General features: G+C 43.4%; 1 protein-coding gene across 9 annotated transcripts in view; it reads left to right on the forward strand.

Annotated features, from left to right (window-relative positions):
• RB1CC1 (RB1 inducible coiled-coil 1) overlaps positions 1-25,139 on the forward strand; it is a 55,171-nt gene extending 30,032 nt beyond the window's left edge. For 4 of the 9 annotated variants that reach the window (XM_021089370.2, XM_085022386.1, XM_021089371.2 and 1 more), the window contains 15 exons: positions 156-342; positions 427-508; positions 611-672; positions 2,345-2,448; positions 2,882-3,008; positions 3,095-5,001; positions 11,141-11,306; positions 13,599-13,707; positions 13,787-14,030; positions 14,811-14,865; positions 15,827-15,874; positions 17,852-17,910; positions 20,100-20,236; positions 22,953-23,023; positions 23,753-25,139. In XM_021089370.2, the coding sequence (XP_020945029.2) occupies positions 156-342; positions 427-508; positions 611-672; positions 2,345-2,448; positions 2,882-3,008; positions 3,095-5,001; positions 11,141-11,306; positions 13,599-13,707; positions 13,787-14,030; positions 14,811-14,865; positions 15,827-15,874; positions 17,852-17,910; positions 20,100-20,236; positions 22,953-23,023; positions 23,753-23,830 (3,436 nt within the window). In that variant the 3' untranslated portion in view covers positions 23,831-25,139. Of the gene's footprint in view, positions 1-155; positions 343-426; positions 509-610; positions 673-2,344; positions 2,449-2,881; positions 3,009-3,094; positions 5,002-11,140; positions 11,307-13,598; positions 13,708-13,786; positions 14,031-14,810; positions 14,866-15,826; positions 15,875-17,001; positions 17,911-20,099; positions 20,237-22,952; positions 23,024-23,752 lie in introns of all 9 variants that reach the window. The other 5 variants (XM_021089372.2, XM_085022387.1, XM_021089373.2 and 2 more) reach the window with 3 other exon arrangements.
• Positions 25,140-27,631: the final 2,492 nt, after the last annotated feature.

The raw sequence follows: 27,631 nt of genomic DNA on the forward strand, positions 1-27,631 counted from the left end.
TGATTCGTGTGTCCAGTTTGGGGCCTTGAGAGCTGATGTGTTTACTTCTTCCCAAGTGATGGAGTAATGTTATCACTGCTGAAAGATGTCATTGATTGGGTAACATGGGGTTGCATGGTTTGGATGGAGTTTGTGCTCTTGGTTTCGTTCTGTAGGTGGTGTTGCTTTGTGATGCTTCACGCTGATCAGGACGGGGAGAAGTTGCAGGCTTTGCTCCGCCTGGTTATGGAGCTCTTGGAAAGAGTCAGGATTGTTGAGGCTCTGAGTACAGTCCCTCAGATGTACTGCCTCGCTGTTGTGGAGGTGGTCAGGAGGAAAATGTTCATTCAACACTACAGGGAGGTGAGCAGCTTGTGGGCTGTTGGAATTGTGTCTGAGCCTCCTCGGCCTGGTGTGTGATATTAACGTAAGCTCTCCTCTCCTTAGTGGGCTGGTGCTTTAGTCAGAGACGGGAAGCGATTATATGAGGCCGAAAAGTCAAAAAGGGAATCCTTTGGGAAATTATTTAGTAAGTATTCTTTGTTTAAGAAAGATGCTATTTTTATTTCATAGATATGAATGTAGCACGTATGGATTGTAAAATAACTGTATTGTTAATTTCTTTACACAGGGAAGTCTTTTTTGAGAAATCGTCTCTTTAGGGGCTTGGACTCCTGGCCCCCGTCCTTTTGTGTATGTATTTATTTCCTAACCTGACTAAATCCTGTATGTGCTCAAACCTTTATTTTACAAGTAGAGACATTTATCAGAAACAGGTTTTTTTTTTTTTTTGGTCAACATAAAAATGTATTTGGCTATAAAAGCCTTCACTTGATTTTTAATTGGAGTTTTGGCTCAGGAGTCTTTAACTACATGGGGTCGGGAGGTTAGTTCCCACTGTTGAGATGGGTGGGAATCGCCCACCGCCCCCACTAGAGTGTAGACAGGTGAGAGCAGCTGACACCAACCACGGTGGTCTGGGGACCACTGGGTTTTTTGCATAAGAAAAATGATTCTGTGGGCAGAGAAATGCTGGAAATGCTTTGTCTTCTCCTCAGGCACACTGCTAAACTGTTGAATGTGTTTGTGTACTGTATGGTTCCTTAGGGCTTTAAATGTATGTATTTTTGTGTGTCTGCAAATGAGTGTTATAATCAGCAGGAGTCCCCACATTCCTTCATCTCGGAACCCTGCTGAATGATGAGGGTCTCAGCAGCACTAAATCTGCATCAGTTATGATTGAGAAAGTTGGACATATCTGTAGAGGTGCATTTCTTGGCAACATTATAGAGAAACAGAAGATGCTTTTTTTTAAGAAGCTAAAATTGACCATGACCCCCCCCCCCCGCCTTTTTTGGGTCTTTTTAAGGCTGCGCCCGTGGCACATAGAAATTCGCAGGCTAGGGGGCGAATCGGAGCTGTAGCCTCCAGCCTATACCACAGCTACAGCAACGCCAGATCTGAGCCACGTCTGAGACCTATACCACAGCTGATGGCACTGCCGGATCCTTAAGAGAGGCCAGGGATTGAACCTGTGTTCTCATGGATGCTAGTCAGATTCATTTCCACTGAGCCACGATGGGAACTCCTCATGACTAAGACTTTGTATTTTGGAAAATGTAATGAAAAGAAGAAGTGAAGGGCACAGAAGGAAGTTTTGTATAAGAAAAAGTGATTTTTTGGAGTTCCCTTCGTGGCACAGTGGTTAACGAATCCGACTAGGAACCATGAGGTTGCGGGTTCGATCCCTGGCCTTGCTCAGTGGGTTAAGAATCCGGCGTTGCTGTGAGCTGTGGTGTAGGTTGCAGACGGGGCTCTGATCCCGCATTGCTGTGGCTCTGGCATAGGCCGGTGGCTATAGCTCCAATTAGACCCCTAGCCTGGGAACCTTCATATGCCATGGGAGCAGCCCTAGAAAAGGCAAAAAGACAAAAGAAAAAGTGATTTTACTACATGAAAACAACACAGCACTCTAGCAGGTGATGGGGACAGATACAAGACTAGGGTAGTCTTACCACCATATGCTGCCATGAGTGGAAATTTGGAAAAAGCCTGCGTAATAGTGAGACATATGGGTTCCTTCAGCGATGGTGGGAAGGGCAGAATTCCCATCTGAAGATGCTAGGAGCAGAGAAGCAGTTGATCACCAGCAGTATAGACGTCCAGGTTATTTCAGACTGACGGAAGTGGTGTGTGTGTCCTGGGGTCCTCACCAAGTAGCCCTTCATTTTTATTTTATTTTATTCTGTTTCTTAAGTGTGAGTAGATCATTTGAAGCATTTTGTTTGTTATATTAAATTCGGTTATAATTATCCATTTATAAACTTGTTCTGTATATTTTTTGATAAATTTTTTTTTCATATAGACACAGAAGCCTAGAAAGTTTGACTGTGAACTTCCAGATATTTCATTAAAAGATTTACAGTTTCTGCAATCATTTTGTCCTTCTGAAGTTCAGCCGTTTCTCAGGTAGGTGTCAGTGGTATTTTTAACTGGAGTTACTGCCTTGTGATGAGTTCCTTGTTCTGGAGCTGTGGGGAGTCTCACAGTCCTTGTGGGGTAGGAGATGCCACAGTAGGGAAGTGTTTTATGGTAGACTGGCCCTTCTGGGGCTGCTTTTGGAATTTTCTGGGGGGTACAGAAATGATCATAAAATGAAGATAAGGAAATTAATGCCTGACATGAAATTCATTTTTTCTAGTGGTGATCTGACGTTGCATATGCTGTGGGAGACTTCTGGTTTGTCTCTGTAGTGATATAACTTAGTCTTAAGCTATTCCTGCTCTCAGTTGAAGGGAGATGATAATGCCGTAGTTACTTTTGAGATGGATGAAAATATTTGGTGGTAGTTCTCCATTTTTCATTGAGAAGTCAGCAGTCTAATTGGATTGCACTGTTTCAGGGTGCCCTTACTTTGTGACTTTGAACCTCTGCACCAGCACGCACTTGCTCTGCATAACTTGGTGAAGGCAGCACAAAGTTTGGATGAGATGTCGCAGACCATTACAGATCTACTGAGTGAACAAAAGGCAAATCGAGTTCTTAGAGGTGGGTCGCCCTTAGTGTAAACGCCCATGTCCCTGCAGGTTGGTAAGCCTGTCCCTTTCTTTTCCAGGCGTCCGTGAGTCAGACGACCCCCCAGTCGGCCTCCTCGCCCCGGGTAGAAAGTGCGACAGGAATGACAACTACTACCTCACCCAGAACTCCTCCGCCACTCGATGTTCAGGACCCCTTATGTCCTGCAGTCTGTCCCTTAGAAGAGCTGTCCCCAGATAGCATCGATGCACATACATTTGATTTTGAAACCATCCCCCACCCAAACATAGAGCAAACTCTTCACCAAGCTTCATTAGACTTGGATTCCTTAGCAGAGAGTCCCGAATCGGATTTTATGTCTGCTGTGAATGAGTTTGTAATAGAAGAAAATCTATCATCTCCCAATCCTATCAGTGATCCTCAAAGTCCAGAAATGATGGTGGAGTCTCTTTACTCATCAGTCATCAATGCGATAGACAGCAGGCGGATGCAGGATACAAATACGTGTGGTCAGGAGGACGCGGGCGGCCGGGCGTCTCTCAGCGTCCAGCTGGAGAAGTGCCGAGTCACTGCCCACGACTCGCACCTCAGTATACAAACCATCAAGGAGGACCTTTGCCACTTCCGCACATTTGTACAGAAAGAACAGGGTGATTTCTCAAATTCGTTAAAGTGTACAGCAGTTGAAATAAGAAACATTATTGAAAAGGTAAAACATTCTTTGGAAATAACACTAAATGAAAACCATCAAAGAGAGCTACAGTCTTTAAAAAGTGACTATGAAGGCAGACTTGCTGCCCTGGTAAAGGAGAGTGAAGAAAGTGAAAACAGAATCACACAGCTGAAAGGAGACTTAGCATGCCTTGAGGAGGTTTTACAAAATAAAGATAACGAATTCGCTTTGGTTAAACACGAGAAAGAAGTGGTGGTCGGCCTGCAGAATGAGAAGGATCAGAAGCTGCTGGCGATGGAAGGGCTCCTGCGCACGCAGCATGGTGAGATCGAGAGGCTGAAGCAGTCCCGGGAGATGGCGCTGGAGGACTTAGAGAGGCTGCGCGAGGAGCATGAGGCCAGGATGCAGCTGCTGAGGGCGGAGCTCCAGCGCTCGGAGCAGAGCCACCTGAAGGAGCTGGAGGACACGCTGCAGGCCAGGCACACTCAGGAGCTGGAGAGGTCCCTGGCCGACCACAGGGTGTGCCTTGAGAAGCTGGAGAAGGAGAACCAGCAGAGACTGGAGCAGGTGCAAAACTCTCATGCTGCAGTCATCCAGGAGAGAGAACAGCAGCTTCAGGAGTTAAAACTCAAGGTTTCTGATTTGTCGGACATGAGGTGTAAGTTAGAGGTTGAGCTTGCCTTGAAGGAAGCAGAAACTGACGAAATAAAACTATTGCTGGAGGAAAGCAGAGCCCAACAGAAGGAGACCCTGAAATCTCTCCTTGAACAAGAGACAGAATACTTGAGATCAGAGATAAGTAAACTAAACCAGAAGATTCAAGATCATAATGAACATTATCAGGTGGGCTTGGCAGAGCTGAGAACTTTGATGACAATTGAAAAGGATGAGTGCATTTCAGAGTTAATCACTAGGCACGAAGGGGAATCTACTATGCTGAGAGCAGAATTGAGCAAAGTGACGTCATTGCATCACCATGCATTGGAAATAGAAAAAAGCCTGAGAGAAGAGTTATCTGAACTGCAGAGGAAGTTGGACTCAGAACTGAGTGCTCTTGAAAAACAAAAAGATGAGAAAATCATCCAACAAGAGGAGAAGTACGAAGCTATCATCCAGAAGCTTGAGAAAGACAAAGAGGAGTTTGTCATTCGACAGGAACAGGATAGAGAACTGCTAATTCAGAAGCTTAATTGCGAAAAGGCAAAAGCAGCAGACATTGAGGCTGCCCTGAAAGAATTTAACTTGGAAAGAGAAGCTGTTGAGAAAGAGTTATTAGAAAGAGTTAAACATCTTGAGAGTCAAATAGCAGAAAGGTAAGAATTAACTTCAGTTTGTAATCATAAAAGTAAAATCTTGGTGATTCTGATTTTCATTGTGCGCATAATCATAGTACTTTCATTTACTCATTTACCGCAGGTAAATATAACGAGAGTTTATGAAATAAAAACTCTTTAAAATAGAGTTTCTTACAAACATTAAAAAAAAAAATAGGCTGTGTAACTCTATTAGGATGACTTTTTAAAATGGATTAGTATCTTGGATCTCCAAAGAAATAATTTTTGCAAATTTCACATGTTTTCAGGATCTTCTTTCTCCTTTTAGTTTATTTGTAATTTTCCCCCCTAAATTCTTCGTTTGAAAATTACTTATTTTCATCTTTGAAAATCATGTGTGTATGTATAAAAGAACGCTTTCCCCCGAGCAGCAGTTAGTAAAGGCTCAATTCTAGAATGGAGCTAGCTAGCTCCTTCCTGGATGTTGTTTTCTTGATACTACAATTCCAGTTATTTGCTCTGTGATTCAAAAGATAATGTTAAAGTTCCAGGTTTTATGCAGTGCTGAGGTTTTTGCGTTTCTGTTATTGTTACTATCTGATGTTACTGCCTTGATCAGAGAAAACGGTCTTCAGTATTTCTACTCATTAAAATTTATTGAGAGGTTTTGTGGCCTAATAAACAACTTCTAGAACATTATCTATTGGTTCCATCATTAATTCTTACAAGGGACTGTGCTCATAGGGATACGCATTATGAGTTTAACCTAAGCGGGTTCCTGTCCCTTTAACAGTCTCCTGGGACTGTGTGTAGTGCTCATAGACGGAGGCACACTTGAACCTTGCTCTGTTTCCTGGAGGGATTGGAGGCTCTTAGAGGAGTTAAGCCCCAGGCCAGGTTCACGGAACGTGGGGGATCCCTGCTTCGGTCAAGGGAGGCCCTGCTGAAGACCAGGAGAGCACTGAGTGCCGCGGCCACACCCTCCAGAGCTGATGGCTTGGTGGCGCCTGGGAGGCCCGCAGCGCAGCACCGGGGTTCTGGTCTCCACAGGAAGCTGCCTGAGTCGGCCTCTGGGAAACCTGGCTGCTCTCCTGCTTCCCAGACCTCAGGTACATGCTCTCCACTGGCAGAGCCGAAGGTATAAAGGGGCTTCTGGGAACAAGTACCCATGGGAGTCCTGCAGAGGCTGAGCAGGGGCAAGACAGTGGCCCACCGGACACACCCCCTTCCAGAACATCCTGCTCGCGTCCCCCTTACCTGGGAGATGCTCCCCCTCCGTCACTGTTCAGACGCCCCAAGAACTTCCTGATGCCCGGCACCTCCTGCACAGACTCAGCCTCCTGAGGCACTGTCACTTAGATGCTGACAGCGGAGGTTAACTACCTTTATCCAAGCGTGTTACATGCTAGGGCCCTGGGAGAGGGGTGACCACCTTGGTCGCTTTCTGTACCCAGCCTCTTGGCTCTGTCGGTCTTCACAGCTCCCTTCTCTTACCCGCTCCACGTTTTACCTTGGGAAATAGATTAGCTGACTTTTGCTTCTTAACCTGAAGAAACTGCCCTTCTTGGTCCTTCCTCTAGTAGATTTTGTGGCTAGACACATGGTTCCAGGAGATACCTCTGGGAACGTTCCTGTGCCTTCTCTGTGTGGGCACACCTGTCCCCCGAGTCTGACCTCTAGGAACGCTCCTGTGCCCTCTCTGTGTAGGCACACCTGTCCCCCGAGTCCGTATGAGCAGCAGCCCCCCCCCAATGGGGGGGGGGGTCAGTGGCAGGAGGGACCCTAGTAGCACGTGGTAGTTAAGGCCTCCACTTCGGTGTCCAGTCATCATGGCCTCAGTGACGTCCATGCCCTGGGACTGGCTGAGTGGCATGGATGTGCCTCATGACCTGCATTGGCTCCTCCCTCCGCTGTGCTGTCCTGCAGGCACCACTGCAGAGCCTTGGGGTGGAGTAGTCCCAGCACCCACCCCCGGCAGTGCAGAGGGACCCAGTAAATCCTTCAGTGTGCGAGGCTTTAGCTGCTTCTTAATCAGCAGTAACAAATTCTGTCACCTGTTCAGACAGAATGCTCATCATTTTTGAGAAAATGTCTGAGTGAGTCTGATGGTCATTTTCAAGGAGAAATAGTTCATCATGAAAGAAGTAGTTCCTTCTGCTCCCGTGGCCGCAGCCCCTGGGCAGGTGCTTTTCCACGGGGCAGACAGAATCTGTGGTGGCAGAAGTGGCACTTCTTATATTCTCACACAGAGGATTAAAAGATCCTGCTCAGTGGTCAAGGCTCAATAATACTAATGATTTCATTGCATCAGGGATGTTTCAGAATAAGCCTGCCTTCACTTTGAGGGCCTTGAGGTAAAGGATACCATGATCGCTGCTGTCTTTAGTTAAGATGTCAGCAGCTTTATCATCTGTGTGGATGTCAACAAGATGTAAAAGAGGACCCTTTCTGATCCTTCAGGTTTGGGGGTGCGGGGGGACTGCAGGTCACACTGTAGAGGTTGGCTGGCAGAGTTTCTATAAAGGGCCTCGTTGTGAATATCCCAGTCTTTGTGGGTAAATGTCTGTCCAGGCTGTTCAGCTGTACTGTTGAATCAAGAGAGATACGATAGAAATGAACGGGTGTGGCTGTGTTCCAGTGAAACTTCGCAGGTTCCAGGCCACTGTCTACCTGTGATCTAGGGTGTCTGGACACCTAATTTATGTGTAATGTTGGCATTACATCCAGGCTTTAGGCAGTCACCCTAGAAAACTGCTAAGAGCTGGTATTGAACCTAGAATCTCGGGTCCTTACAGCTGCACAGATAATTTTGGCCAGATTGTTCCTGTTGTAACTCTTATTGGATCCATCGCTAAACATATTTCCTGTGATTCTGCCAAAATAAATGAATTACAAATTTTCTTTGGTTAGATTTTTTAGCCCCTCTGGGATCTGGGGATTTGCGAGTAGCACTGGGTTTGGAAGGATGAACTGCTGGGAGAGGTGTTGAAATCATGTTGAGAAGGGAACCTCAGGCACAGTGATGCTCATTTCTTCAAGTCAGGGGTGGGGGCGTCACGCAGCTGACGTGTCCAGGCTCTCACTGCCCTGGCACTGAGGTGGTCACGGCCGCCCGCCAGGTTGGAGAGGATCAGAGAGTCAGATCCAGATTTGTCTTTATGGTATATTCCCCTGTATCTGTCTGGATTGACCTTAGAAAACAACCTCTTTTAATATTCCAAGATGAAGGAGTTTAAACTAGATTTAGAGCTTGACGAAGTTTGGGAGGGCTGCTACTGAAGGTCTGGGATTGGTAGGGTCACAGCCACCTTAGGTACAGAGCTGGTGGCTGTCATGAGACTTTGTGACACTTGTCTACAAGACCCTGATGTAGGAGTTTGCTTGGAAACCCCTGGTGAACCTTATGTTGCGCTCGGGTCTGGCCATGCTGCCTCTGGCAATGAAGGATCTGCAGCGGTCTTTCATGCAGCCAACTTGCGTGGGCAGACTTGCAGCCAGAGCTTATTGGGAAGGGGGTTCTGAATCGTGTAGTTCTGGCTTCAGAGGGAACACTGGAAAGGAGCAAGGAGGAGACCTGAAAGGAAACGATGCTGACATGGCGACAGCTCATCTCCCAGCTGCCCCACATGGCTGCCTGACCACGTGGCAGGAGCAGCATTGAGAGGCCGCCTGGCCGGGATGTGAAGAAGAGTGTGAGTTCTGCCTTTCATGTCACAGCGCCCCCGGAGTAGCCAGGAGAGGCCAGCGGTGCCCAGCAGAACCGGCAGAGGCTGGGAACAGATCACAGAAGAGACAGCAGCCAGTGCCTGAAAAGCCATCAGTCTTTCTGGGGTTAAGAAAATGCAGGATTAAAATTGCATACCTTTCTTTGCCCCATGTCACTGGGAAAATTAGGGTGGTAGTAATATTTTGAGGGTTTAAGAAAGGAGCTTTCTCATACGCATGTTCAAGGGACATGAAAGCCAGGCACCAGTGTGTGGTTTTCACGTGTCTGGAGCTCCACCACCTACACTGTTCACGATCGTGTGTCCAGGAGGAGTTGACGTGGGTCTCTGTCAGGACGGGAGCATTTGGGTTTTGTTGTTTTATTTTTTCTTCTTTGGCCGCCTTGCGGCATATAGAGTTCCCAGGCCAGGAATCAGATCTGAGATGCAGTTGCGACCTAAGCCACGGCTGTGGCAATGTCAGATCCTTGACCCATTCTGCTGGGCCGGCGGCCGAACCTGTGTCCCAACCCTCCAGAGACATTGCCGATTCTGTTGTACCACAGTGGGAACGCCTCAGTTTCATGATTGTAAATCTCTTATTCTGTAAGCTCAGAAGAGTCTTAAAACCCACCATAAACTAATTGTTTACGAGGCCTAAATCTAATGTAGTCATTGATCAGGGAGAGGCTGAGCATCAGGACAGTCTCGTTTGTATTCAGCACTGGTTTCCTAGTTGCTAGGAATGTTGATTATAATAGGTTTTCTAGCACACAATAATTTATTAACACGGGGACCAGAGATGCTTTACTTCAAGGTCTGTGCTATGGTATGATGTCCCCAACTGACAAGTCTCTCTCGCTTCCTTGAGTTTTCATTTCAAGACCTTTTTAAGGTTTTTAATTAATCTCTGCAAAGATAGGGTTTTGTAAGTTTCTTTTTGGGATGAGGGCAGCCTTGATTGATAATTTTCTTAGATTTCCATGCCAGCATTGCTAGATCAAAAACATTTTTAACTAAACTGTGATACTGTAACCTTGTTTTATTCCTTCCACCCATCTCACACACACACACACCCTCCCTACCTCCCTGTTCCCCAGAGAAAGCTGGCCAGTGATGCTGTTTTAAAACAATGCCGGTGTCAATGTTCTTTCCCCTGAATGTGAAATAAAGCCAAACCAAAACACGTGGTTGATGGTTATCTGGAACGTTTTTTAACGGGAGCCTCAGACAGTATGGCATGGTACCACTTTGGATCAGACTAATGATACAGTGCCTTGATAGCACAGGGATAGGTTCCTGAGCCTCCCCCAAGTACCAGAGTCACTTATCTAAGTGCTGTGGTGTTTGCGTATAACCTGCCTTCCATACACTTTAAATCATCTCCAGATCCCTTGTGATGGCTGCCCTGAAACTGCAGGGGTGGGATGGCCCCTGGAGGCCTGTCACCTATGTGCAGCCGGCAGGCATGAGCTGGACAGCACAGAAGAGAAACTCAGTGAAAGCCTCGTGCTGGGCTGCCTTCATCCGCAACATCTTGTTGGCCTGTGAGTCCCTGTCTCCCTGCTGGCTCCTCGGTGACCTGGGACAGCGCATCTGTCCTTTCTGCCCTGCGTGTCCCCTTCTCTGGGCCTGAAGGAGAAACTTTGGGAGATGTTGAGGTGTCATTTTAAAATTGATTAATTGTACATCGAAGGCCATCAGGTGACATAGTTGCTAAACTAGTTTAGGAATATTTGCACTACAGCCTTTTATCTGTGGCTTAGAACATGCATTTTAGATTAACACCTTTGATGAGATTATCTACTTCTTGCACAACAGGCTCTTAGATGTAAAGGATTATTTGGTTGAAATAGGTAAGATTAGAGTTAAAATAATTGTCAAACTGTGCTTGTGCTTTCTCCTTTCCCTCATCTGCTCCTCTGGTCTCTTGTCAGCAGTCCCTGAGAAACTGGCCAGTTCCGAGAGAAGTGAATAGAAATTCAGGAATATGAATATTTAAGTTCCGCTTTAGTTATGTGTTATTTATTCATTAGCTAAAAGTGAAGTCCATTTTAACACTTGTTTTCTGCAGGCCTGTTTATTTACCTTTTAGTCCTGTCCATTGTAGTTAAAGAAAAAGCAGAACTAAAATTTGAAGCTGAGTTCTTGAGAAATATATTGCTTTTTATATTGAAAACATTACCTTTTGCTGGTAGAAGCTGATTATCCTGAATTTATCCTATAGAATCACTCAGCCGTCCTGGTGTCAGGGAGTATATAATCTGTAAGAAGCTTTTCCCCTTTTCTTATTTCTCTCTTGTTGGTAGATAAAAAAGAGAGTTCACATAGAAACATCTTTAAAACTATTAGCTACTATTAGATTTAGGGAAGAAATTTAGCCCATCTGATGTCATCGAATTATGACAGTTGGTATACTTGTGATTACATCTGTAATTTTCAAAAAAAATTTATAATGTATTTAATTTTTAAAGTCATGCCATTGAATCTGCCAGAGAAGATTCTTCAAGCCTAGTTGCTGAACTTCAAGAAAAGCTCCAGGAAGAAAAAGCTAAGTTTCTAGAACAGCTAGAAGAGCAAGAGAAGAGGAAGAATGAAGAAATGCAGAATGTTCGAACATCTTTGATTGCTGAGCAACAGGTACATGGAACCCCTGCCCTTATTTCGTTTGTTTTAGGTAGGAAGAAGATGGACATACATTAGCAAATAACACTTCTTTGTGTAGCTGAGGTTTCTGCTATCGTAAATGTGATTTTTCTACATTGATCCTGATGATTTTCATTAAATGTCTTCATAATAAAAGCTTTTTTTGGTTTGCTTTTTAGGGCCACACCCGAGGCATATGGAGGTTCCCAGGCTCGAGGTCTAATTGGAGGTACAGCCGCCAGCCCACACTAGAGCCACAGCAACACTGGATCCTCAACCCACTGAACAAAGCTAGGGATCAAACCTACAACTTCATGGTTCCTAGTCGGTTTTCGTTTCATCTGTGCCACAATGGGAACTCCAGCATTTTCTTTTTAATAGTCATTCTGCTTCAACATGAAGTCATACTAGATTTAGAAATCAGGAAATGTGAGTTCTGTTTCTGGTCTCCTAGCTACTATGTGATCTCATAAACATCATTTACCTCTTCTCGACTCAGATTAGTTTCTTGCAAATGAAAAAGTGTTTATGCTACTATATAGGTGATACTTGAATTTTTTCTCTAAGCTCTAAAATGTTATCCTAAACTGCATGCTAGTAAATCTCATCCATGTGATGAATGTTATTGAACTTCAGTGCAGAAGCAAAGTGGTTAGCAGGTGCCAGAGCACTGAGGACAGGACCCCGTTAGGGAGCATTACGTCAGCTCAGGTACTTGGTGACAGGGAAGAGGAAATAAAGAGCTCCCCCGGACTGCTGCATAATCAAGGGCATCCACAGGGGAGGAGCATGGGGGCAGCAGGGCCGGGCAGGGTTGACACTGACGTCCTTCTTTATCCTGAGGAATACGTTTCTGAGATTGGTGGACTTCTTACAATTGACCTTGTGTGATTGGATTTTCCCTGCTTTCAAATGTCTTTTTAGCATTAAAATGTCAACCAAAGAACAGTAAGAAAATACAGATGTGTAGTTCAAAACCCTTACTTAGGAGTTTAAATTTTAAGGCCCAAAGAAAGAAAAGCCTGAAAAGGGGGAATGAGAAAGAATAACCAGAAAAAGGAAGAGTATGCCTCCTGGAAACCAGGGAAATTGACTGCTCAGGGGTGAGGAGGAGCCACCGGTTTAAGGCAGGAGGTAGGGGAAGAGGCCGCTCTCAGCGTCTCAGTCTCTGCGGTCTGACTTGGTGGCCATTCTTTCTGTGATTCACTGCACAAGATGGGCTTTCTCGCCCTTCGTGGCCGCCTTTCTCCCTGGGAGCCTCTGAGCCCATGTACAGCTTTCAAAATGAAGTCGGGGGTGAAGTCGCTGACGGAAACCAGACTGTGGAGCTGGCAGCCGACTCATTCAGATTCAGTGCTTTGCATGTGTGTGGATAAGAGGAGAGGTGACTCCTGAGGGACCTTCCAGATTAAGGAGCGTATGGATGTGACAGGCTAGTTACTTGGGTTGATTTGTAACTAACTGGTTTTATAAGGGTGCCTTGGGCCTCATTGGCTCTCACCCCAACTAGCCTTGTTTCTAACGTGTGTTATAAGTTGTGTTAACTTCCCTGAAAATCCACTTCATGTTGCAGAAACAGCACAGATTATGAAAACAAGGTAACTAATACACTACTTTAAATATTTGTTAATTTTCTACACATAGGTACTATAGAGAAATGGCTTGATTGAAGGACATATTATAAATGTTCTGTTTGGGGGATCTTCCTGTCTGCTTTCTGGCTATAATGAACTCACTAATTTTGGTCTAAGAATGCCACATTCTTGTTAAATCTCCCCATTTCCAGCATTATTGGCATTATTCATTGATGGGAGATCTTTGACTCTTGATTTTGGGAACTGGCTCATGGGGTCTCTGCAGGCAGTTGGGTGTATGGGCTTCACAGTGAGAAAGAGTCCCCAAGGATGAGCAGTAGAGGAGTGCCCAGTGGGATAAGCCCGCAGGTGTCCTGATGTGAAGCAGGCCGGGCCAGCCGCGTATAGCGTGTCCTGTGGAAGTCGAGCTGCTCAGGACAGAAGGGAGGCCACAGCACTGGTTAAGCTGTTAGCAATTTGAGTTCTTGCCGCCAAATTTAAAAATCATTTGCTCATGCTTTTCCTCTGACAATATGTGGACAGTAAAGTGAAAATAGCATTTTTATTTAAAAAACAAACAGCACTTGTGAATTACACCTTTTCTTCTGCGCATGCATGTACCCCCTGCAAAAATAGATGCAGTCCATTTTCTGTAGCTCTGGCTGCCCTGTGCATGCAGGTAACTTAAGTAGGTATCATTCTGTTGTTCCAGACCAACTTTAACACTGTTTTAACGAGAGAGAAAATGAGAAAAGAAAACATAATCAATGATCTCAGCGATAAGCTGAAAAGCACGATGCAGCAGCAAGAGCGGGACAAAGGTTAGTGCCTTGCCTTGAGACAGGTTGGGTTCGGCCTCCTGCGGCGTGTTCGTAACGCTCACCCCACTCGCGGCTTCAGATCTGATCGAGTCGCTGTCGGCGGACCGGGCGCGGTTGCTGGAGGAGAAGAAGCGGCTGGAGGAGGAGGTCGGCCGGCTACGGGGCGCTGGCCCGGTGCCCTCCCCGAGCGCGGTAGCCCCGGAGCTTTATGGAGCCTGCGCCGCCGCGGAGCCCCCGGGAGAGGCGGAGAGGCCGCTGCTGCCTGAGGCCCCCGACGAGGGGAGGGCAGACCCAGCCTTGGAGACCAGCACCATGTCCGTGCAGTGAGTACCGCGCGCCGCCCGCCCTCAGGTTCAGGCCAAAGCAGCAGGCGTGACTGCAGGGGTGGCAGCTGGAGGGCGGGTGTGTCCCCCGAGAGGGCGTGAGCCTGGAGGAAATGGCTGTGTTCATCATTTGATGAAGGGGCCCCTTCACGGAGCTTATGGGTATCAGCACCCTGACAGTTTTCTTTGTCATTTAGAGCTCACTTTTTAAAAATGACACCAAAGCCAGCACACTATTTCTTTTTTCCTTTTGAACGTTTTAATGTGATGGGCAAATTCATACATAATGGTGGCCAGCACATTGTAGCCACTTAGCCATACTTCTGTAGTCTTACATTGAGATTTGGTTGATTTTTTTTTTTTTTTAAATGAGCTCTTTTTTTGAGTTTGGTCGTGCACTCAAGGACATGTGGCATTTTGTTTTGTTTTTAATTTTAATGATGAAGCCACTCCAGAGTGACCATTTTGTCTGTAATGTGGATAAGAAGAAGAATGGTTCTTAAGCCCTGGAAGAAAGGTTGAAATTTCAAAGACATTATCCCTAGAAAAATGTGTGCACCAAGTTTTGCTTATAATTTCAAAAGGTTTATCAGTGTAGGTTCAGGATCTTGCACAAAGAAAAAACACCATTAGAACATGTCCTGATTTAAATGAGCTGCTTTGAAAATATAGTACAAACCCTTACATTTGTAAAGTGCTGTGTATTTACAAAATCTTAGGGAAAAACACGAAGTCCAGAATTTTAAGAATTAAACTGAAATCAGCCATATTCTCTCTTAGAGAAAACGTCCATATGCTCTCTGAAGAAAAACAAAGGATAATGCTGCTGGAACGAGTAAGTCATTTTTTCTGTTGAAACGTAGGGTTTAAATGTGTTCACTCTGGGATGCAGTGAAGTAAACCTTAAGCTAAAAGCAGACTTAATTTGTGTTTATAAATCAGATGTTTTTTAATGGTTACTTTTGTTGTTAATGTTTTGAGAAGTCCTGTCATCTTTGATCCAGGTGGTCAGCACTCAGCAGTACAGTGTAAATGTAAGTGTAAGTATTTTCTAGAATAGAGAAGAAATAGAATATGTGAATCATGAAGAAAAGGTATTTTTAAAATAGCAGTTAATTGAAGTGAACAGAAAAAAATTGGCAGTAAGGGGTTTCTTCTTAGTTTGCAGATTTAGTATATCTTTGTTCATAAACTGCTTTTCAAAGATACACTAAGTCTGCAAACTGAGAAGAAACCTCTTACTGCCAATTTTTTTCTGTTCAAAACATGTACTTTTGGGTCCTTCTCAGACAGTTATCGTGCAAAGAGCAAAAGAAACTTCTATGACTTTTAACAGTTTCTTTTGCTCTTTCCACGATAACTGTCTGAGAAGAACCCAAAGTTGGAATTGCAGACGCGTCTGCTCTTGTTGCTGAGGGTCTGTGCGCATTTGCTGAGGTGTGTTTGAGCTGCAGAGCCTCCTCTCAGGCCTGAGCTCCAGGCACAGACTCGGGGGTAGATCACAGATTCCTGTCTCCTGTGTGCAGTTTCCACCAGTGATTCTCACGCACATCCAGCTTTGGGAACCCCGGCCTGAGTGAAATAGAGCTCAGAGTGTTCCAATTCTCTGTTAAAAGAGAATTAGCCAGTAAGCCAGTAAATAAAATGGATGGAGAAGAGCCCTAGAAAAGAACGTCCCCAGAAACCTGTGCTGGACGGCACAGGAGCATGAGGACGGGGACACGTGGGCAATCGTCACGCTTAGATTGGAGCATTTTCGAGCATAAACCGTGGGCCTCTCTTTCCCACCCCTGCAGACACTACAGTTGAAAGAAGAAGAAAACAAGCGGTTGAATCAGAGACTGGTAAGGTTTTCTCGACATTTAAATGTTTGCATTGTATTTCAGTGATGAAGATCAGACGGTTGTGTGGTTTGATTCATTTTCTCCTGGTCATTTTCGTCGAGCTCTGTTGGTCATTGATGAATTTTAAAAGCAGTCAGCAAAATCCAGGTAGTTTTTCTGGTTACTAATAGGCCATAATCCGTTAGGATTCCATAACTACATGTGTTGTGATACCCAGTTAGGACTCAGTAAACAAGTTGAAGCTGCTCTTGAAGGGGCCCCTGAAGGCAGCAAACAGGTCCTGGAGGCTGGAGGACAGCGTCCCCGTGTGTGTGTGTGTGTGTGTGTGTGTGTGTGTGTGTGTGTGTGTGTGTGTGTGTGTGTGTGTGTAGAGTCGACATCTTCTGTCCTTGAACCTGACACCCTGCTTAGGACCCTAGTGGGCCTCTGTGTTACTTTGGCTTTACTCTCGTCTGTGAACTTAACCAAGTTCCCAAGTAGTTTCACAGTCAACCTTATGCTTTAATAAAGAAGTTGCTTCATTTTTCAAATTCTAATGATTATAATTTATGAGGAAATAGGAACAGTTCAAGGCCTGTGTTCAATACTTTTGAAAAGGTTTAAGGTACTTATTAGAATGGAGTTTTTTTAAAATAAAGTTTAAGCGAAGCACACACTTTCAGAGAGGCTCGGAGGAGCCGCCCACCTGCCCAGCCCGCCCCATATGTTTTCTGAGCAGTGCCCCCAAGAGAGCAGGAGCTCTGTCATCCAGGGTGTTGGTCCTGTTCCTGATGCTTCCAGCTCCCGGGTAGTAAGTGACGGTGGAGATGCAGAGTTTTGCCCTTGAGATCCAGGGTGGCTTCTCTGTGTGACTCACTTTCGTGTCAGCTCCGCTCTGCAGCTAGTGCTTCCTCACATCTGAGCCCTTGTTTGTAGCAAATACATGCAACACTGGAGCTTGTGAAAAACCTAAATAAAGTTGAATGTAGTCTGAAAAATGGATTGTTAAACTTGTTTTCACTGGCATCATAGAGACTATGATTTTTGAAAATCAGTTGGTGTACACTTTAGGTCTTTCTGTTCATTTTTTGTTGTCTTCTTTCTCTATTGTTTTTAATTTGATTTAATTTTTTTTTTTTGCTTTTTAGGGCCAAATTCATGGCAGATGTAGGTTCCCAGTCTAGGGGTCGAATTGGAGCTACAGCTGCCGACCTCCACCACAGCCACAGCAACCCAGGATCTGAGCTGTGTGTGCCACCTACACCACAGCTTTTGGCAACACAAGATCCTTAACCCACTGAGTGATGCCAGGGATCAAACCTGCATCCTCATGGATCCTCATTGGATTCCTTTGCACTGTGGCACAACAAGAACTCCCTCTCTTGTTTTTAAATACCCATTGAGACCCTCCTAGTGTTGAGAGGGAAATGAAAAAACTTCTTTGCACCGGAGTTGAACATAACAAAGAGGAATCTTAGCAGAGGAGTTTCTCTGTCCCTGATTTGTGAGATTATAATTGGGCCCACCCTGCTTGGGGGATCAGCATTGTTGCCATCCTTTCTGGCCCCAGGACCATGGGACATGTGCCCTGTGTGTCATGTGATAGTGTGAAAACGGACTGCAGCCTGACTGAGGAGCGGGCACCCGGTTAGCCCATCCGCCCGCCATGGCCATCGGGGACAAGGGGACGCGGCCACCTTCTTATTCTAGTACTATGTGAAAAACCTCAGTCTTTTCCTTATAGTATTTTTTAGGATTAAGTATGTAATTAGAAATAAAATGATTTTATATTCAGCTTTTAATTCAGCCAAATTTGATTAAGAAATAACATAAGTAAAAGCATGGGTTAAATTTGTTGAAGGAAAGGAATTGCATTAATGAACCATGAAAGCTGGGCCACAGGCGTAAATGTTGTCACACTGAGGGGTGTTTGCGGCCTGGGCCTCCAGTGAGCAGGCCGCTGCGCTGTCTCGGCCTCACCAGCCCTTCTCTTCCCAGATGTCCCAGAGCCTGTCCTCCGTCTCCCCGCGGCACTCTGAGAAGATCGCCATCAGAGAGTAAGTGTCTTTGCACTTTGCGCTTTTCTGTGAAGAAAATGTGCCAAACCGAGTAGTATTAAATTGTTAATGAAAATGTGTTTCAATGGCTGTCATCTTCAGCTTCAGATTCAGTCAACTGTGTATTTTGTACTCATTTGTAGTTAACATTGTTTTATTCAAAAGCAGGGTTTTTCTCAATTATTTTGGGAACACGATTGCATTCAAAGTTCTTCCTGTTACAGCTTTATCATTTACACATACATTCCTGAAGCCTTTTGGACTCTACTTCCCTTTTCAGCTGGTGCCCTCTCTTTTATTTTTTTTTTTAAACTTCCTTTTGCTTTTTTTTTTTTTTTTTAAAGCTGCGCCTGGGCATATGGAAGTTCCCAGGCTAGGGGTCACTTTAGAGCTTGAGCTGCCGGCCTACACCACAGCCACAACAATACCAGATCCGAGCTGTGTCTGCGACCTACACCACAGCTCAAGGCAGGACCAGGGATTGAACCAGCATCCTCATGGATACAAGTCGGGTTCATTACTGCTAAACCACAGTGATAACTCCTGGTGCCTCCTCTCTTAAATCCCATTTATCACCTTAGTCTTTTTCAGTTTATATTGGAGAGTCTTGATTTTTGAAGTTGGAATGTTTCTTCATTTTCATTTCTCAGACTTCATTTTACTGATATGCTGCAACTCCATAGTACACTGTTAGTGTTGTCAGTTGCCCGGTTGAATGGACAGTCTTCCTGGACCAGGTGACCGCATAGTAATGTATTGGTCTGTGGAGTGGGCTGTTGGAAAGCAGGGTGTCCGGAGTCATAGAAATAAGACCCTCTATTCTGTCTGTAACAGATCCGTCACCCGATGTTTGGTGATCAGACATGCCCATGATGACCTTTGACTTTTCCTTAGAGCTTTGTTTTCTCTCAGTGATTTGAAAGGGTTGGGTGTGTCTGTCTTTACCTACCAGCTCTATGTCAAGTCTGTTCAGTTTATGATCATTCAAAGATTAGAGAGAGATGAGCTTTAAAAACAAACAAAAAACCCAAAACAACAACAATAACACAAGAAAAAAACTACCACACTGCCTCAGAGAAGCCCCATCTTCTTTTTTACGGTGTTGTCTTCTGGTGCTTATCCAGAACAGTGCCTTCACATCTCCTTTCGTCAGATAGGTAATTAGGATAAGCAGTTAATGAAGGAAAGGCTTTGCAGGTGATTTAAATGATTTACCAGGTATCCTAGATCCAGATGAACTTTGAACTGGAATTCGGAACAACAGTTCTGAAAGACCCTGAAGAGACAGACACCCCCTGAAACTCTGGGTGTTTCGCACCCACTCTTACCTTCCTGCCCCTCCTTTCAGGCTTCACCCCCAGTCAGTAATGGCCCTTTGCACCTAAGTACATGCATCTGGCTGTCTGTGGGACTCTCTGAAAAGGAGGGGCACACATGCCTGGAGACTGGAGCCTTGGCCTGGGTTAGTCCTTTGTGCCCTGTGTCGGTTTGCTCCCCAGTTATGTTTATTGTTGTAAAATGAAAGATTGGGATGAGCATATCTGCCTATAACTAGATAAACTAGAATGGGTATTTGTTTCCCCCTCATCCGGGTAGGTTTGTTTTGTTTTTTTTTTTGTTTTTTTTTGTTTTTTTGGTTTTTTGTGGTTTTTTTTGGGGGGGGGGTGGTTCTTTTAAACAGTAGATTGTATTGAAAATTTTATTTTTAAAAACTTTGGGAGTTCCCTTCCTGGCACAGAGGAAATGAATCCGACTAGTATCCATGAGGATACAGGTTCAATCCTTGGCCTCTCTCAGTGGGTTGGGGATCCGGCATCGCGTGAGTTGTGGTTGTAGGTCGAAGATGAGGCTCGGATCCTGCGTTGCTGTGGCTGTGGTGTAGGCCGGTGGCTACAGCTCCGATTTGACCCCTAGCCTGGGAACGTCGGTATGCCACAGGTGCGGCCCTAAAAGAAAGCAAAACAAAATAAAACTTTGGTCTTTGATGGTTCCTGGCGTTATCCTTTGAACACCTCTGTCTATCCAGTGTTCCCGTTAGGAGCAGAGTAGAGGGAAAAAATGATGTGCATGTGAAGTTCCGTGTTGCATCCATAATTAAATGTGTAGTTGAATGCTGCGGAATCTGTAGGTAGAGTCTTGAGAAGAGGGTGACAGTACCGTCAGGGCGGTGACGTTACTCCTCTGTTTAGTTTTCAGGTGGGCGACCTGGTCCTTATCATCCTGGACGAGCGCCACGACAACTACGTGCTCTTTACCGTGAGCCCCACCTTGTACTTCCTGCATTCGGAGTCTCTGCCTGCCCTGGACCTCAAACCAGGTGAGGGGGGTAAGTGTCCGCTCGCCGAAGACGCCCCAAGCGCAGAGGATGCATGAAAGCCTGTCCTCCCCTCCTTTCTTACTGTGTCAGAATGAGATGTGTAAACGGAACTCTGCTTCATCCGCCTTTTGTTTGTTTTTATAAAATCTGCATCACCAGATTATGTTCCTGGATGCAGTTGACAGGTCAGAATTGGAGGGTAGCTGATGCAGGCGGTTGGAGCAGGACGTGGTTGAAATTCTCATATCTGCTCAAGCTTAACATTAACATGCTCCTTTGTTTGGGGCTTTTCTTGTTTTGGCAAAAATATTTTTAAAAATCATAAAATGTCTTTTCTATCCGAGTTGTCGTCCTGTGTTTCTACCTTGTTTTTCATTAAACTTGTCAATCTTTTTTTTTTTTTAAGAAAAAAGCAGTAAGATTTGTTAAAGTATACTAAATTAAAATTCGTATGTTACTATTATCTATTATATTAATCTTTAAAGAATTAAAAAAAAACAGACTAGATATCCTGTGATACCTCATCTAAATAGAATTATTTAAAAACAAGAATAGTTGTCCATTTAGTGTAATGTTCACATTTGCAGTGACTTGGGAATCATGGTCAGATGGCAGTTCTGGGAACTGGGCTGCCGCCACAGGACACCACCTCCCCCCTACACACACACACTGTTGTTGTGGTGGGTTCTGTAGAGCAGCCATGGATATGTGTCATGTGACCAGAAAAAGTGGGAAGTTGAACTTGGAATTGAGTTTACTAGTTTTCTATCTTAAATAAAACAATGAACTTGGATTTTTAAAAAATTTTTGTGGGTTTTTTTTTGTTGTTTTTCATTTACTTAGACCTATTTGAAAAGGATTTTTTTCCTTGCTTTTTTTTTTTTTTTTTTTATTGCTTTTTAAGGCACACCTGTGGTGTATGGAAGTTCCCAGGCTAGGGGTGGAATCGGAGCTATAACTACTGGTCTGCACCACAGCCACAGCAACAAAAGATCTGAGCTACGTCTTTGACCTACACCACAGCCTAGGGCAATGCTGGATCCTTAAACCACCGATCAAGGCCAGAGATCGAACCTTCATCCTCATGGATACTGGTCAGATTCGTTTGCATTGTGCCACACCAGGAACTCCTGAAAAGGATTTTTAAATTTACCAAAAGGTCAGTGTTCCTGTTGTGGCTCAGCTAGTTAAGAACCTGACATAGTATCTGTGAAGATGTGGGTTCAATGCCTGGCCTTGCTCAGTGGGTTAAGGATCCAGCTTTGCCATGAGCTGTGGTGTAGGTTGCAGGTGCGGCTCAGATCTGGCGTTGCTGTGACTGTGGTGTAGTCTGGCAGCTGTAGCTCCTCTTCAGCCCAGCCCTGGAATGTCCATATGCTGTAGGTGTAGCCCTAAAAATAAAAATAAAATAAATTTACCAAAAGATTGTATAACTAAGTACAGTATAAAAAGGCTCATATCCCTTTGCCCAGGTTCCCTGCCCCAGCATCACCTGCCCCATTGGCATCATCTCTGTGTGCGCGTCTGATGTACACATATGTAGCTGTGTACAACCATGTGCACATTTTTGTTTCCAGAACCATATGAAGCTAAATGATGTCTCGCCCCAATATCCATACCTCACTGCGCATTTCCATTTCCTAAGAACAGGAAGAGGTCCGATGTTCAGTGGACACTCCCTGTAAAGGCTCACAGGTCCCATAGAAAAGAATTTATTTAACCATCTTACCTCACCACAAAACTCTGCTCCCTCTCCTCCCCCCCCCTCTTCTTTGCTGACCCCTGAAGGAGGGTGGAAGTTGGGGCAAAGCTCCTGGCCTCCCCTGCCTCCTGGCCCTGGGGACAAGGGCATTGTCATTCGTGACTTGGGACTCCTTGCTCCTTGGACGTTAGCGTCAGATAGTTCTTTTCAGAAATTGTGAATTCTCTGTGGAGTGCGCTCAGCATCCCCTGCAGTCTGCGGCTTTTATCTTATCTTCACTCCTGGTGGTTCATTCAGGATGTCTGTTATTTCTATCTTGCCAAATTATGTTTATGGAATAAAAATCAGTTTTAGATTTTCTTGGGAACCTCAGAAGCTTTACCCTAAACAGATAATTTATTGGTCGCGTGCTTTTGTACTCTCCTTTTTTATGACAACTTCTCTGGTGAATTTAAAACGAGAATGAGCGTTTACCTCGCAGCTCATCCTCTGGCCTTTTCATCCTGCCTCCTTCCTTCTGCTTTCTTCCTCTCCCTTCACCCTTCATACACGCACTGCCCTGGAGACTTTTGTTCATTCTTAACCCTTATTGTGCTACTTATTGTGCAGGGACTGTGTTTGCATTTCAGTGCTGAAAAAAAAAGGTAGTATTTCACTTTGAACCTAGAAAATAAAAACTCTCTGCTTTCAGCTGCAGCAGTGGGCACCTGTCAGCACTTTCAGTAGGTGGCGCTGCTGAGCTAACTCAGGATTCCTAGGTTATATATATTCATGATTTGTACTCAGATTGTGTGTTTCTTGAACTTTGTTAGTTCTGTGGTTTTACTTAACAGTGTGTACATGAGTCCAAAACTAGTGGTTGAAAAGTGACATGAGTTCAGTTTTGATTTATAAATTATTATTCATTTCTGTGATTTCACTCTTGAAAACGTCATTAGTCTGTTTTGATTCTAGTGGTTATATTTTCATGAGTAGTGATTATAACTGTACTTTCGAAAAGAAATTAACAGTTTGATTCCATAGCTTCAGGTGCGTCTAGAAGACCGTGGGTCCTTGGAAAAGTGATGGAGAAGGAGTACTGTCAGGCCAAAAAGGTAAGGCCACCAGGGGGGCGGGGCCCAGGTGGAGAGCAGGGTTTGCGCGCTGCTGCCTGCAAGCTGTGGACAGTGCCCTTCTTGGTCTTCTTATGCACTCATGTCAGGCCTTGAACTTAATGCCATTTTCTAAATATTTGTGCTGTTTATCTTCTAATAGTAGAGGTAGATTACCAGCAAGCTATCGACCTATCAGGAAACTCCTATAAGTTTCTGTTCCATGAGTATTAAGTTACTAGTATCTTCATGTGCACAAAAAGAACATAGCATAACTGGTGATCAGTCTGTTTGCAAGTAGAGTTGGTATTTTCTTATTTTCATAATACTACCCCCACTGAAGAAAGATGGTGTGACATGTTTGGTGGCCCAGAGCACCTGCCTGCTGTCGGCAGTGTCAGTGCTGTAGAATGTGAGTTCTCCTGAGCACTCTTTCTGGCTCTCTCATTTGTGGCCCCCTGTGTACCAGAACACTAACAGAACTTGAACTGTGTGGTGTTGGGGTTTCTTTGATGCTTAAAATAATGACATATGGCTCAGTTTATCCTACATTCTTTATCAATGATAACCAACTCTGCCATCAGTGTTAGTGGCTTAGTGTACTCGCATCTGGTGCAGGGTGGGTCTGTGTCCTTTGATAAAGTCACCCGCCCCCCAATAATCTAGCATTGAGAGCGTGATTGGATGGTACCTATGCAATGCGGTTTAATCACCCTTTTCTTTCTGTCTTAGGCACAAAACAGATTTAAAGTTCCTTTGGGGACAAAGTTTTACAGAGTGAAAGCTGTGTCGTGGAATAAGAAAGTATAATTTATGGAAGAAATTGAGACAGTCTGTGACATTTTTCTCTGATTTGTCCAACAGTGCTCATTCATCACTCCAAAAACAAGGCCATCTTTTTATATAAAAGTTATCATGACAATAATACTTCATTGGTGTATATCATTTACTTTTTACCTGGCTACATTTTAGGAACAATAAATTCATCAAAACCCTTGGCCGAATTAAAATGGTTTTGTTCTTGTTTTTCTACCCAAGTAACTCTAGAAATGCGGACCAAACTAGTTCATTTTCTCAAAGGGCACACCCTGTGCATCGTGGCTTATGATGAGCCATGTTAATTGCCTGTTACATAGACAGTAGCTTGAACTTAGATATTCAGTGTTAGTTCTTATTACCAGCATTTGTCCTTTTGTGAAATCAATATCGGAAAACTTGCACTCTTTAACACATTCTTTATAAAATGTATAAATTCTTCAAAACTGTCTAAAGAGGAGTGTTATTGCATGCAGATAATCATAATTTTGGGTTTGCCTCTGTAGATTACTAAAGCAAATTGTTTCATTTATTTTTTTAAATGCCCTTTGATGTTTCAAAACAAAAAGGAACTCTAATTTGATTGACTGACTTTAAGATCAGCCATAATCAATCTTCAAAAGCACTTTGAACAGATGGTCCCTGGGCTCTGCAGGGGGGACTGTGCTGGTGAGGGTTTCCAGGGCAGCTCACGAGCCTTCCCAGTGCTTCGTGACTGTTTAGAATGGTTATAGTGATGGGGTCGTAGGTCATGATTCAGTCTCAGAAAAACATATTCACTGTACATTAACCATTAGAGGTCATCTGAATAACAAACTGTTGTATTGTAAAAGACATGTAGAATTTTAAAACAATAAAGATTTGAACCTGTAAATGTGTGTGCCTTTTAAAGAAGACATTTTTAATATATTTGATTGTTGGGAAGTGTGAAAAACTTGTTCTGTATCATATCAGAAGAGAAACATGTTTATTACAAAATGTTCTTTAACTATATACTGTATAACAGGGTAAAACAGTGTTATGTAGACTAGAGTTGTGTAAATGCCATCTTTAGGTAAATTGCTATGGAGCAAAGGTATTTAAATGGGGCAGTTGAGTTGGATGAGACTTGTTTCAGGTTTGTTGCTAGAGAACAATAATAAAATGATTTTTTTTCCAGAAAATATTTAATTTCTTCATAAAAATAAGTTAAATATTTTTTTAAATGTGTATATCTAATAGTACAGAAAATGGAATAAGCACCATAGTGTATAGAAAACTGAATTTGACAACATATTAATGAATAAATGAACAAATGATTTCACATGTTTCTATTCGGTCCTTCCACTCCATCTTCACACAGAGAATATCCATCAGAGTGACAGAGTCCTTTGTCTCCACAGTGGTTTTGTGAAGCAGGTCTGGGGGGTCTGCATGGGTCTGTCGGCTGGGCCCCCGGACTCGATGTGCATTCATTTGTGCTGTGGGTTGTGGGAGGGCCGTGACGTCTCATCACTGTTGTTCCTAATGTTGGATTTTGTTGCTCATAGTTTTTCTTATGTCCTATTTTACGTCCATGTTGTCAGAGGTCACAGGCCTTTATAAAGCAAAGAGAAAGTGCAGCCTTCTCAGTTATGGAGAAGAAAGTGAAGCCTGATTGAGTGCCTACTGTTGGCAGGGTGAGCTTTGGCCTCGGGACGCCTGAGCTCCAGTCCCACATCTGACTTGAATTTGGGATAAGTTGCATAAACTCTCAACCTCCCTTTTCTCAGTGTATAAATGGTGTAATAATAGGACCGACCTCAAAGGGCTGTTTTGAAGATGAAGTGATGGGAAAATTATTTTAAGTGTAAAAGGCTTTGAACAGTTTCACATAAACAGCCTAAGTCCTGAATGAATGTTAACTATTCCAAAGACTTCTCTGTATAATCAGAACCTATGCATTTATTATTCAAACTCTAATAGAAATGTAGCTTTCTTTATTACATAGATGAAAGTTTAAACCCATTTAACTGCAAGTAAGCTTTAAGCATACATGAATTATGTGGATAGTTTTATTTATTTTTGCAAAGGTACCTGGTTATACTAAGAACAGAATGAAAAAATATGTAAAATTTGATTTTTATTTATTGTAAAAAATCATCATGGTATAAAACATGTACATGCTTTCAAAAAATTAATATACCCTTAAGCCCCTGTCCTATTTTTCAGTTTTGTCACATAGAGGTAATTTTATTCGTTTAGCCATTTTTATTTCATGTGCCAAATTATATGACTATACTGGTATTTCTTAGTAAATCAATTTATACTATCAATTTGCTTTCTCACAAGAAAATTTAGTTATTTCACAAGAACTTTTTCTGTCTCTGTCCTTCCTATGTAATAGTATATTACTTTCTGGTTGGTTCATTAGCATTTATATTATCATGACTTTTTAGAGAAATAGCCATCATAAGTGGGGGTTTTATGTGCTTGTGGGGCTTTGTATATCTTTGTTGGAGAAATACTGGTGCAAGCACTTTGTCCATTTTCAGTTGTCTTTGTTGTTGAGTTGTGAGAGTTCTTTATATAGTCTGGATACGAAGTTCATATGACTTAGAAATGTTTTCGCCCATTTTATAGGCACCTTGTTAGTTTCTTGATTATCTTTTTTGATGGACAGAAGTTTATCTTGAGGAAGTCCTATTTATTTTTGGCCTGTGCTTTTGATGTCATATCTAAGAGTTTTGTGGTGTTAACTCTTATGTTTTAGATTGTTGATCCACTTTAAATTGATGTGTGTATTATGGTGTGAGGTGGGGGCTCCAGCTTCGTTCTTTTATATGTGGATATCTGTTAATCCCAGTACCACTTGAAGACGCTTTTTTTCTCCGTTGGAATCATTTGATAGCCTTTATTGGAAATCATTTGGCCATTGATGTGTGAGCCTATTTCTAGACTCTGAATTTTGATCCATTTGTGTGTGTGTGTGTGTGTGGGGGGGGGGTGTCCCTAATTCAGTACCACAGTTTTTATTGAGTTTTATAATAAGCTTTGTAATAACTTTTGAAATCTGGAATTATGAGTCCTCCAATTTTGGTCTTCTTTTAACCCTTTGGCTGTTAGGGTACATTGACTTTCCATATGAATTGTAGAATTGACTTCCATTCTGGAAAAATAGCTTTTGGAATTTCGTTAAGAATTGCATCAATCTGTAAGTCACTTTATTGCAGTATTGCCATTCTTAATATTGTCTTTCAGTTTATAAACACATGACGTCTTTTTGTTTATTTTCTTTATTTTAGAAACGTTTTCTAGTCTTCAGTGTATGGTCTTTCACCTCCTTGGTTAAATTTATTCTTAGGTATTTTATTCTTTTGGGGTTTGTAACTGGAATTGCTTTCTTAATTGTTAGATTATCTATAAATAGAAATTGTTCTACTACTTCCTTTCCATTTTGGAGGCTTTAATTTTTTCTTGCCTGATCTGGCTAGAATTTCAATACAGCGTTGCTTCGAAGCAGTGAAAATGAGCCTCTTTGGGTGCCTGATCTTGCAGAGACAGCTTTCAGTCTTTGCACCACTGGATATGTTACTTCCTGTGTGGTTTTCATGTATAGATAGCTTTTACAGTAAGGAAGTTCTAGTTTGTTAAATGTTTTTAATCACAGAAGTGTGTTGAATTTTGTCAGATGCTTTTCTGTATTGAGATGATCATGTGTATATTTCCTTCATTCTGTTAATGTGATGTATTAATAATGTTGAGCCATTCTTGCACTGTGGAGTAGACACACACATCATTTCACATAATAATCCTTTAAACCTGCTGCTGAATTCA

Source organism: Sus scrofa, chromosome 4 (assembly GCF_054392235.1).
Source record: "Sus scrofa isolate SSC_HxYL_T2T_F1_AM1 chromosome 4, Sscrofa_HxYL_maternal_Yorkshire_Landrace_v2.0, whole genome shotgun sequence".
In the NCBI taxonomy this organism is placed as follows: Eukaryota; Metazoa; Chordata; class Mammalia; order Artiodactyla; family Suidae; genus Sus; species Sus scrofa.